This window comes from Podarcis bocagei, assembly GCF_964188305.1.
Source record: "Podarcis bocagei genome assembly, chromosome: 10".
Taxonomy (NCBI): domain Eukaryota; kingdom Metazoa; phylum Chordata; class Lepidosauria; order Squamata; family Lacertidae; genus Podarcis; species Podarcis bocagei.
Window position 1 is genome coordinate 37,814,303 of NC_138135.1, and position 12,083 is coordinate 37,826,385.

The window sequence follows — 12,083 nt, forward strand, 5'->3', positions numbered from 1 at the left end:
GGAGATCCACTTCTTAATTTTGTACCATATATTTGTAGGGTGGTAGTGCTGCTGTTGTGACCCACCATGGATTAGGCCATGACCCAAAAGTGGCTCCCAACTTACAATTTGAAGACCGATGAATACTATAGCATTGTATCTTCTGAAGCCTGAAATACTGTCTGACAGGTTGCCTGGTACAACCAATTGGCTGATTTGCACATAGCCTGGAAGTCATGAAATACCTCTTGAGCCGATCAATGTGTTAATGTGTTATCTTGCCAGATAAGTGATACCAAAGGGTTGTGAAGATTGTGTAGTGGTGGCAAGATGTATCTGACTTGTTCCTTAGAAGGGATGGGAAACCAGAGGAGGCATATATCCTGGCAGGTCAGGGTTGTGTCACACAAGCTGATTATAATATACTAAAATCCATATTTAAATGTTATCTAAACACATCAAGGGGATCTAAACACATCAAGGGGAATGTGTTTATTAAAGGAATTTTGTCTCCAACTATTGAACTAGAAAGGGATATGATATCCCCTTGTGATTGGCCCTTTTGTGTGATATTCATAGAAACTAGCAAATGCTGTTTAGGTAAAGAGATTAAGGGATTCATGATAGGACAACTGGAGGTCAAAATTATCCTTTTTGCAGATGGCATTGGGCACAACTCGGCTAACCCAATAAGATTGTTGCAAAGGTTAACAAGATTACCCATCCATGTGAATATACATTCATGCAAAATTATAGCAAAACTCAGTTTATAATTTATTATTTAGGTTCTGAATGTAACTTCCTTTTGGCTAAATGGAGGAATAAAGTATCCAAGTCATACTTGGAGTAGACCCATTGGAATTATTTGGCTTACTTAGTCATTACTGAGGGTTGTGGCCTCTGTCTTAACTGAATGCCACTGTGGTCTCTATCTAAAACGTTTTTAGACCAATCTTAGTCTTGAGCATAGACTACATTAGCCTAAGTCTTACCACGAATAAAATAAAAGTCTCCCTAGATTCATAGCTGAGAATCTTCTGCAGAGCACAGAAGGCTGTCCATGTGAGAAAGCTACCCAACATGTTTGTAAGAGCTAAGAATCACAGAGTAGTGGGTATATTAATGATTTAGATGCATAGAAAGCCTTTAATAAATCATAACATATTCTTTGAATTAAGAGCATTCAGATGTTTGGGTTAAGTAGTTCTTTCAGACTTGGTGTCTCTTGTCTGTTAGATGGCACCTGGCTCTCTGTCTCTATCTCGACCTCTCTGTTCCATCTGAATCAAGAGAGGCAGCTGAGGTGTTAGGCCAGTGCATGGAGGCAGTGATGGGTTGTATGTGGGCCAATAAACTGAAGCCGAATCCTGAAAAAGAAGTGTTATGTGTCCCAGGTTCTCGCATCCAGGAAGCAGGGAGGTGACCAATCCTAGATGGAGTTGCACTCCCCTGGAAGGAGCAGATTTGCTCCTGGATTTGACACTGTCACTGGAGGCTCAAGTGGTCTCTGTGGTTTGGAGTGCCTTTTTTCAGCTCCAGCTGGTTCACCAGTTACAACCCCTTTTGGACCAAGATTACCATTGTACTCCATGCTGTTGTAACTTCCGGACTGAATTATTACAATGCACTTGTATGTGGGACTACCTTTGAAGACGACGTGGAAAATGCAGTTGGTCCAAATTTCAGTGGCCAATTGACTAAGGTTTATTTAAATCTCATACAGCCCATTTTAAAACAGTTGCTCTGGTTGCTAGTTCATTCCTGAGCCCAACTTAACGTGCTCACATTAGTGCTTAAAGCCTTAAATGACTCAGGCCCCAAAGATCTGAAAGACCACCTCCTTCCCTACGGGCTCTCTTCAGTGCTGAGATTGGCATGGGAGACCGTCTTGGTAGTTCCTTCACCTTCAGACACTTGCTCGGGTGGTGGGGGGTGGCCCGAGAGAAGGAATTTTCTGTGGTGGCCCCTAAATTGTGGAACTCCCTCTGCACAGAGGTGTGTCTGGTGCCTTCATTATACAGCTTCCAGAGAATGCTGAAGGTGTACCTCATTACCCTGACTTTTGACACATGATGTGCTTATTTTTTAGGAGCCACCTTATTTTTATTTTTATGATTGGAAGTTGTTTTAAACTGTTTTTAGTACTGTGTTCTAATGTTGTAACCCACACTGAGACCTTAGGGTGAAGGGTGGGTCAATTAATCATCATCCTCATCATTAACTTTGAAACTAGATTATCCAACAAAAGATTATTCTACAAAATAACTTTTAAAAGAGGGAATAAGTACGGATGCCCCTTATTACCAGCAGTGTTTATTCTAGCTATAGAATTATTAGGAATTATTCTTACAAAGGACAACCAGATGAAAGGCATGTCTACAAATCTTAAGCAGAACAAATCAGCTATTTATGCAGATGACATTGTCCTAATGGTTATTAAGCCAATTAATTATCTAAATAAATTCCTGTAAGTTGCTTTTTTTAAAGTGTAGATCTTTGTCAGACTACACATTAAACAAAGAAAAATCTGAGTGATTAGGATTAAATATTGAACTCACGTTTCAATGTCTGTTGTATAATTGCAGTGATAAAGAAAACAAAATAAATGAATGAGGAATTGTGCTGACTACAAAGATTAAACAAAGTGGCACTGATTATGCAAATAGTTATGCAAATTGTTGTTTTCATAAAAACTGAGTAAATGGATTAAACTGAGTTCATTCCAGAAAAATTTGTAGCTACTGTGGAAGCACCCCGAGTCAGTTATTAAAATACGAGCCCCTTGTAATATACATACAAGAGAACTATTTCATGCCACCGGGACAATTAATGTTGGTATTTAGTTCTAAACTTTTGCAGTGGTTGCATGTTTGCTTTCCCCCCAAGTAAATGCTGTGTTGTTGAAATCCTTAAAGTGGTAGAACTGGAACATGCCAATTTAGGTTTTAAAGATACATTGAACCAGTCGTATGATTGCTTTATAGCATTGCTTGCTCTTGCTCTCTCTCTCTCTCTCTCTCTCTCTCTCTCTCTCTCTCTCTCTCTCTGTGTGTGTGTGTATGTGTGTGTAAAAGTGTCATGGGTGCCAGCACGAAATGGCTGCTATAGGCAACAACAGCAACAACAACAACAAGGTGTCTGTGCACTGACTATGGGCCAATGCAGCATGGCTCTTATCCATGCTATTTCTTTAATATCATAATCTTTGGACCGCATGGGATGAGTTCACTATGTAGCTTCCCATATCAGCATTGCAGCTGTTTCTGAGGAGGGCAACAGACTGGTGAGAGAAGGAACCACATCAGTTCTCCCATGTGATCCAGGACTTTTGGCATGACTCAAATGGCAGAGAAAGGAACTGTTGCACAACAGCTCATAGACTGGACTGTGATTCAGCCTTCCAGAATTAGCTCTAGCTCTTTTCTCTGTAGAAAGAGACAACTGCCATAATTTCCTTAGATAGCCAATGGTGTGCCCTCCAGATGTTATTGGACCCATCAGCCCCAGTCAGCATGGCCAATCATCAGGAATGGTGGGAGTTATAGTCCAACACCACACTGGCTACACCTTGTGTAACTTGTCAGGTTGTACTATGTGCATGTATTGGTGGATGTTTGTTTTATTTATTTTTAATGTGTGGCTCTTGTTATCCAGGGAATGCACAAAGTAGTGGAGCAGGATTATGATGAAAGGACAGTCTGTTTTAAAGTGTATTTTTGTTTTCTATATAATTTAGGGGGGAAATTTCAGACAGAAAAATAGTCTAACTTAATGCCAGCCTAACTAGAACAATGTGTGCTTTTCAGTATCAGCAATAATCAACAGACTTGTCAGACTATGTGTGCTCCATTCCCCACCATACACACATCTGTCAACTTTAAGAAACTTTCAACAGAGTATCATTATTGCATTGTATCAATTTATAACACTATCTACTGAAGTTAAACACTGTAATTCAGTTACTTAGTCTAATGCATAGTAGCCTACACATATATTTACAGATAGAATTTTAGCACACGTGCCATTTTTAAAAATATTGTATACCAAGTTGTAATTGAAAAGCAGAGATAGAGTTGTAGTATTTAGTAGTGCATGTCACATTCACTAGTGAAATTGGACACAATTTATTGATGCACTATACTAAAATTAACCTGTACAATGGGTTTTTCTTTAGTAACAAAGAAGTGGTGTAATGCAGATCATTTATCACAGCACAGCTGCAAAAAAATTGTTTTAGGAATAAGCACCAAAAATTGACAGCACAGTGTAATTCATAGTTGCCTTGCTGGGGCGGGTGTGAATGTGTCAGATATTTTCTCTATAGAATGATCTGCCTTCATAATTAAAGTGGTTCAGTGTTCTGGATAATAATATGTATATCAGATGAGCATTTGCAATAAAAACATACCAAATATGCAACAAATGATGTCGATTAAAATTCCGCCTGATGTTTAGATACCATATGCCACCACCAGACTCTTCTACAATACACTTCCAGCAGTGACTTGCACTGTGTCAGCTCTGTTTCACAGTTTAGAGTAGTGGCAATATATATTTAGCCCATCCAAATTGTTCCCATTGAAGAAAGGGGCCTGGATAACTGCCCCCCCCACTATTCCTTCTAGAGCTAGGTGAGATTTGTTGGTGCAGAAACAACACTGTTGGATGCACGTGCAATGCACACTGGCCCCTATTTTCCACAGCAAGTCCATGTTTAGTCTCTTTCCTCTAGCCTGAAATTCTCAAAGGATGCTATGACTAGAGGGCCACAGCAGCAAATAGTGTGTATGTCAAAAGGAGTGTACTTTGCAAGGAACATTTCTTGCCTTCCTGCTTCAACCCTAACAAGACAAACCAGGAGTTTGGGTTATTTTTTTATTCTCTATGTATTTTATTACATTCCGTTTGAGTTCTTTTTGTGATTCTCTATCTTCCCTGTTTGCTGCGCTCTCCTCCCTGCTCCTCTGCCCTTCTGACATGGCACATCTCTCTACTGCTGGCCTTTTGGCTTGTTCTGTAGATTTACCTCTTACTACTTTGGATTCTTTCTGGCATTCCTTCCAGCCTACTTTCCAACCAAACTCTCTATTATTAATAGTATCATTATATGCCTCTCCACACATTACTTTTCTGCACCTCAGCATCATGGACAATATTCTGATGAATAGTTACATAGCTGCATTTTCTTGGCAGCTTCTTCAGTCATTCATTATTTTAAAAATTTGTTTGTTTATCAGCTTCCTTTTACTTTTCAGGTTTTAAAAATCAGTTTGCTTGGCCATCGAAAACGCATTTTGGCCTCACTGGGAGACAGGCTTCACGAAGATCCACCTCAGAAACCACCAAGATCTATAACCCTCAGGGTAAGTTCCAGAAAATATGTCTTGTATTCCCTCAAACACATACTGTAAAAGGCCTATAAAATCTTCAAACACAAAGAATGATTATTTAGCAACTACCCATACGAACTGAGATTTATAGCTCTCTTCTTTTTTCACATTTTTATAAGGCTCTCTAATTTGTTTGACCAGCATGGGTTACTTGAGGGATTTTTATTTTATTTTTGTGATTTTGCTTGAGAAAAAACCACACTGTGTTTAATAACATCAACTGGTATTCTTGTTCAACTACTTAATGTAATTAATGTTCATGTCTTACTGAATTAGTGTGTCTGTCTGAATTTTCTGCACAAAACAGTCTATAAATTGTTGGATTTGCTGGCTTTTTAATTTCCACGGGTTGTTTTTTTGTGTGCATATGATGTTGGGGGGCAGTATCTCTGGTGGGGGACACATCATGCTCCTTCTCGAGTAGTTTGTCTACCTTTGCTCCCCACCCTGCACTCAGCTCTCACCTGTGACTCCTAGAAGCTGACAGTGGCCACACCCCAGGAAACTTTGGCTGGCTAAACCAGGTGAGAGTAGTCTATGGGTCTTAAACCCTCAGTGAGTCAGGTGAGTTAGGCACTTGTCTATCCACTGCATGTAAAGACAGACTCCGACAGTTTGAGTGGACAAGACCAATAGAGGGTCCAATGCTCAAGAAGGCAGTTTCAGCATGTGCTGTTGAGGGAAATGAGGGGCAGATGGAACTCATCAACCTGGGAAGGTAGCCCATCTAGGAGAAGGAAAACTGATCCTAAACATCTGTTGCCTTGGGACTATACACATTCCTGAGAAAGGTTTTGGAAGTAAACCCTGAGGAATAATCCATACTCACTGAACAAACTCTACTGAATTGCCCCAGAGACAGCATTGAAGCAAGGTGGAACTACATCAAAGAGGCATCCTACTACTACTACTACTACTACTACTACTACTACTACTAATTTATTATTTATACCACGCCCATCTGGCCAGGTCCCCCCAGCCACTCTGGGTGGCCTCCAACAAAATACTAAAATACAGTAATCCATCAAACATTAAAGGCTTCCCTAAACAGGGCTGCCTTCAGATGTCTTCTAAAAGTCTGGTAGTTGTTCTCTTTGACATCTGATGGGAGGGTGTTCCACAGGGCGGGTGCCACTACCGAGAAGGCCCTCTGCCTGGTTCCCTGTAACTTGGCTTCTCTCAGTGAGGGAACCGCCAGAAGACCCTTGGTGCCGGACCTCAGTGTCGAAGTAGAACGATGGGGGTGGAAACACTTCTTCAAGTATACTGGACCGAGGCCGTTTAGGGCTTTAAAGGTCAGCACCAACACTTTGAATTGTGCTCGGAAACATACTGAGCCAATGTAGGTCCTTCAAGACTGGTGTTATGTGGTCTCACCAGTCTAGCTGCCACATTCTGGATTAGTTGTAGTTTCTGGGTCACCTTCAAAGGTAGCCCTACATAGAGTGCATTGCAGTAGTCCAAGCGAGAGATAACCAGACCATGCACCACAGATAGGGTCTCAGCATGCGTACCAGATGGAGCTGGTAAGCAGCTGCCCTGGACACAGAATTGACCTGCACCTCCATGGACAGCTGTGAGTCCAAAATGACTCCCAGGCTGCACACCTGGTCCTTCAGAGGCACAGTTACCCCATTCAGGATCAGGGAGTCCTCTACACCTGCCCACCTCCTGTTTCCCCAAAACAGTACTTCTGTCTTGTCAGGATTCAACCTCAATCTGTTAGCTGCCATCCATCCTCCAACCACCTCCAGACACTCACACAGGACCTTCACCGCCTTCACTGGTTCTGATTTGAAAGAGAGGTAGAGCTGGGTATCATCCGCATATTGATGAACACCCAGCCCAAACCCCCTGATGATCTCTCCCAGCGGTTATCTCTATGGCACAATCTCCCAAACTTGTACTTGATACAATGTATGTGGAGAGATGATTTCCAGAGCCCATGGGTAAAAAATTTACAGCTGAAAATAACGGCAATGGGAATCTCCCCATCCAAATTACTAGAGCAGGATATAGTCCCAGCTAAAAGAACAGTAACCTGTAAGCTAGAGGAGATGGACTTACAGCAGAAAATGATCTTGGGCAATGGTACCTGCTCACCTCTAAATCTTGGTTTATTACCCCTCTTAAGGCTCCCAAACTATTTGAATTCCTTAACTTCCTCAGCTCATAGATATGCCTTTGTAAAGGCAAGATTCAACACCTTCCCATCGAACGTGCTGAGAAATAGATTCTCCAATGGACAGATATCGCTCTTATGTGATTGTAATAGTGGGGCACCCGAATCGTTGCATCACATAATTTTTGACTGTGCTTTTCACTTACCGGCCAGGAGCAAGTTTCTTGCTCAATATCTTAAGGGAATTGCCGATGATACGATTGAAGCCAAACTGAGATATCTACTAATCGATGATGACCCCCTAAAATCACTCATGGTTGCCAGATTCCTGATCAGCGTCCTATCCCTAAAGAAGAGAAACGGTTTCCTGTGTGATTCGGACAACCCCTTTAAACCATGACTTGTGTTTTAGGTGATACCACCACTGTTTTAAACCATGATCTATGTTTTAGGCGATATCACCATTGATATCCCTGATTAATTTATGAGCAGAGGGCGATGTATAGGTTACAAAATTATTGTAATGTATGATGGTGCTTTCTGTTTGTATGATGGTGGTTTTTGTTTTTGTTTTGCTTCGGTTACTGTTTGTCTTTTGTAAGTTTTGGCGATTTTAAATTTGGAGGTTTAAGTATAATATGTCGGTATGGGAAACTGTCGTGTAACGGGCCAATGGCTGTAATAAAGATCAATCCAATCCCAGCGGCTGCATATAGATGTTGAAAAGCATGGGGGAGAGGACAGAACCCTGAGGCACCCCACAAGTGAGAGCCCAGGGGTCTGAACACTTATCCCTCCCCACCACTTTCTGAACACAGCCCAGGAGGAAGGAGAGGAACCACTGTATAACAGGGCCCCCAGCTCCCAGCCCCTCTTGCACTGTAATTGCTTACTATATTGCTAGGAACTGTCTATATTTTAATGGAAATTTGGAGGAATGCAGTTGTAATTTTCATTACTGTCCCTTTTGAGATAGACAAAGGGAGGAGTGCATTGTAAATTGTAAGCAACTATCTTTTTCTCTCACACAGACACCTTACTCAATTCCACTTATGAAAACATTCATATGGACACTCACTCTCATTGCTGGCATATCACACCTGGCTTCTGGGAGAGAAACTATAGCTGCTTGAAAGACCGTGTTACTGAAAGTGTCACTGAGCTCATGGTATTTTCCCTTTGGAGAATTGCTCAAATACAGGGCATTTTTAGCTGCTGTTTCCTGGCACAGTGTACTTCAAGAATGCTAAAATATAAATAGGGAGCATGAAGTGGTTGTAGGCTATGATCCAAGCAAAGGACTAGATATTTTTACAGGGCTTGCCTTTGAAGTCCATGTACAAACATTTTGTATTGATACCTCTTCAAAGGGACTTTGAAATGAAGTGAAGGCAGGCACACCTTTACCTGCCTCACACCTGACATCACATATTATTATTAATAATTTATTAGTCACCCTTTACACAACAGTCGTGTGTGTGTGTGTGTGTGTGTGTGTGTGTGTGTGTGTGTACGTCCAGGGGTCCTTTACCTTACACACACGCATCCGCGCGCACACACCCTTTAAAAAAAAATTAGTTAAAAACTCAAAAACAGCAGGCACATTTAAAACAATAAAAATAGATACTAGTGGCAAAACCCATTTATCAGAGAGATGTATAATTCTGTCACCAGAGTGCAGAATGGATGAGAGTCAACCAAGGTGAGACAACAGAAGGCCAGAGAGAATAAGACTGCCATAATCAAGGCAAGATATGGGGATGAACAAGAGTTTTCTTGCCCCTCCTTATCTCTCCATGCTTATGTCCTGCCACACTCCTTCCTGTCACTTGTCCAGCTCTTCTACCCTCAGCTGTCCAAAGGTCTCCTGCCATCTGAAATAATTCCAGCCATTTCCCCTTCCTGCCCCTCATGCCTGGAACTGCCTCCCCAAATGGTTCTGTGTGACTACCTTCCTTAAAGCCTGCAAGTCCCTCCTCAAAATTCAGCATTTCCAGGATCATATCTATGCCTTAACGTAACGAAACCAAATATTTATATTCTTCCATTGCCCCCATTGCCCCAACTTTGTTCTTTTTCTCTATTTTAGAGTGTGATCTATTGATGTAGGAACTTGTCATACCTTATACCTGTAAAGCACCATACACATAGATGTCCAGCACTTGAAACACTGTGTTACTAGCCCTTGTAGCTGCAGTTCATACACTTTTAGTTTCAGTGCAGGAAAGTCTGTTTATTTCATGCTGTTACTTTCTCTAATTATGTGCAGGAACCCAGCGGTAACCACACTCCTCCTCAGTTGTCTCCCTCACTCAGCCAAAGCACTTACACTACTGGTGGCTCCCTGGACGTTCCACACATTATCATGCAGGGGGATGCAAGGAGGAGAAGAAATGACAGCTATTTTGATGATATTCCTCGGTCAAAACTGGAGAGACAGATGGCACAGGTAATGTTGGAAAACCTTTCCTCTTAAAATTTAATATAATTAGGGTTGTATGTTCACTTCTTTAAAATTTGAGAAGATGTACCTTTAAAAATAAGAGTATATCTTTTTGTGAATGTTAGTATGTTTTGGAACCATCAACTAAATTGGTTTGCATTTATTTTGTAACTCTTTTATCCTGCTCTATAAAAACACATTTTAAAATCTATGCTCTAGAGAGACTTTATATTCTGTAAACTAGTTTATTTGTATGCTAACAGGCCTGGGAGATATGAATAGCATTGAGATGTGAAATCGAAATATTCTGTTTGTGTTTGAAGAAGATAAGGTTTTAATGACTGATTTTTTTTGTCTCCTAAGAGCAAATGATACCAGCAAGATGCCTTATTGCTAGGATTTGGTTGTAGAAACAATGTTGAACACATTACTTTTTTTAAATGAAAGGCAGCTAAAGTCGAATTCCTTAGCAGCAACATTTTTTATAGATCTTCCAGGGTGTATTCTCACAATTAAGTGGAATTAAGTGTTAAGTGGAATCATATTGCTACATTCAAAATAGTTTTGGCTGACTGTAGAATGAGTTCATTTTCCTCTGTGTAACTCTGAAGTGAGTTGTGGAATCATGAATTGATGTCACGGTACATTCTGCACATACATAGGGCAGCCTAGGAGTGTCCTGTTTGAGCATGCTTTGATACCAAGTATATGGCAATATCCCTGTCCCCTTGCTGAGGCAGAGACCTTCAAGCATGGGAAGTCTGAGTGTACAGCTGGGAACAACCTGGGATGCTCTAGGTACACTTCTTACATATTTTTTGAAAAAAAATCTGGAACTTACCAAAAAGCAACAGATCCAGTCTGGAAATATTTCCCTGCAACTGAAAGCTATTGGGTGCATTCATTTATTGCAGAATCTAACCCATCCTTAGGATTTTTTTAAATTAAGGTGTCTTGATGGAAACCTGACTGGGAATCTTGTTCAGCAAATAGTTTAAGTAAGGCATTAAGAATTTAATAGTTCAACACAAATTTAGCAAGCTTCAAAGTCAGGTCTATGTAACTGATGCCTTAGCATCCATCATAAACCAAGGGCAAAAGCTACCTCGTAGTTGAGTGGCTGCTAATGTACTTATGATACCTAGTTTTAGTAGTTAGTATTGCCCTTCAGTAATTTCATTCCATGCTTATTAAGGAATTTCTGAAAGTTGCTTGTTTATTATCTCTGAAAATCACTCTCATCAATAATGGCCCATTTCTTATTTTTGGCCCCACAAGGGATAATTCTATGTAAGCTGCAAATGAAGCCACTTTGTCTTCCCATCTAATTATGGATATTCTTTCTTATTCAGATTTTGACAGAAATACATTTCATAGCTTTTTGACAGAAATTGGATGCTGTGTGCTCACATTTGGTTTTGATTTTTGCTGACATTATAGCAATTCAAGGGATTTGCTGAAGCTGTTATTTTTACAATTAGATTCCAGTCATTCTTAAAAGGGCTTTTGAGTACAGTGGTACCTCGGGTTACAAACACCTTGGGTTACAAACACTTCAGGTTACAAACTCCACTAACCTGGAAGTAGTACCTTGGGTTAAGAACTTTGCCCCAGGTTGAGAACGGAAATCGTGCAGCGGCGGCATGGCAACCCCATTAGCTAAAGTGGTACCTTAGCTTAAGAACAGTTCAGGTTAAGAACGGACCCCTGGATCAAATTGAGTTTGTAACCCGAGGTACACTGTATTGTATATTTAGATATTTTATGTTGGGGCTGTTGAAATATTTCCTGTCTTTACTTAATGAACACCATAATAATGCTGCAGACATTACACTAAACCAGAAGTGACTAACCTATGGCCTTTGGTGTATAACTCCCATCACCGTGACCATGGAGCATGCTGGTTGGGGCTGATGGAAACTGGAGTCCAATAGAATCTGAAGGCCACAATTATGTCCCACCACTTTCAGCACCCTTTAAAAATGGAATGCCACTTACCCTCAATACATTCTACCACAAATGAATAATCCACTGTCTACCTTAAATATAGCATATGCTTGACCAAAAAGATATGCCATATTTCATTGTAAAGGTCAGCATAGTTGAACTTCTATCAGTGAAAGTGCTGTGGGTGATATGTGCTGTTCTT

General features: G+C 40.7%; 1 protein-coding gene across 15 annotated transcripts in view; it reads left to right on the forward strand.

The window, feature by feature from the left end:
• The window catches only part of ANKS1B (ankyrin repeat and sterile alpha motif domain containing 1B), a 337,482-nt gene that overhangs the window by 298,475 nt on the left and 26,924 nt on the right, over positions 1–12,083 (forward strand). For all 15 annotated transcript variants that reach the window (XM_081209629.1, XM_081209637.1, XM_081209638.1 and 12 more), the window contains 2 exons: positions 5,235–5,342; positions 9,761–9,940. In XM_081209629.1, coding sequence (XP_081065755.1) covers positions 5,235–5,342; positions 9,761–9,940 — 288 coding nt within the window. The remainder of the gene's footprint in view (positions 1–5,234; positions 5,343–9,760; positions 9,941–12,083) is intronic.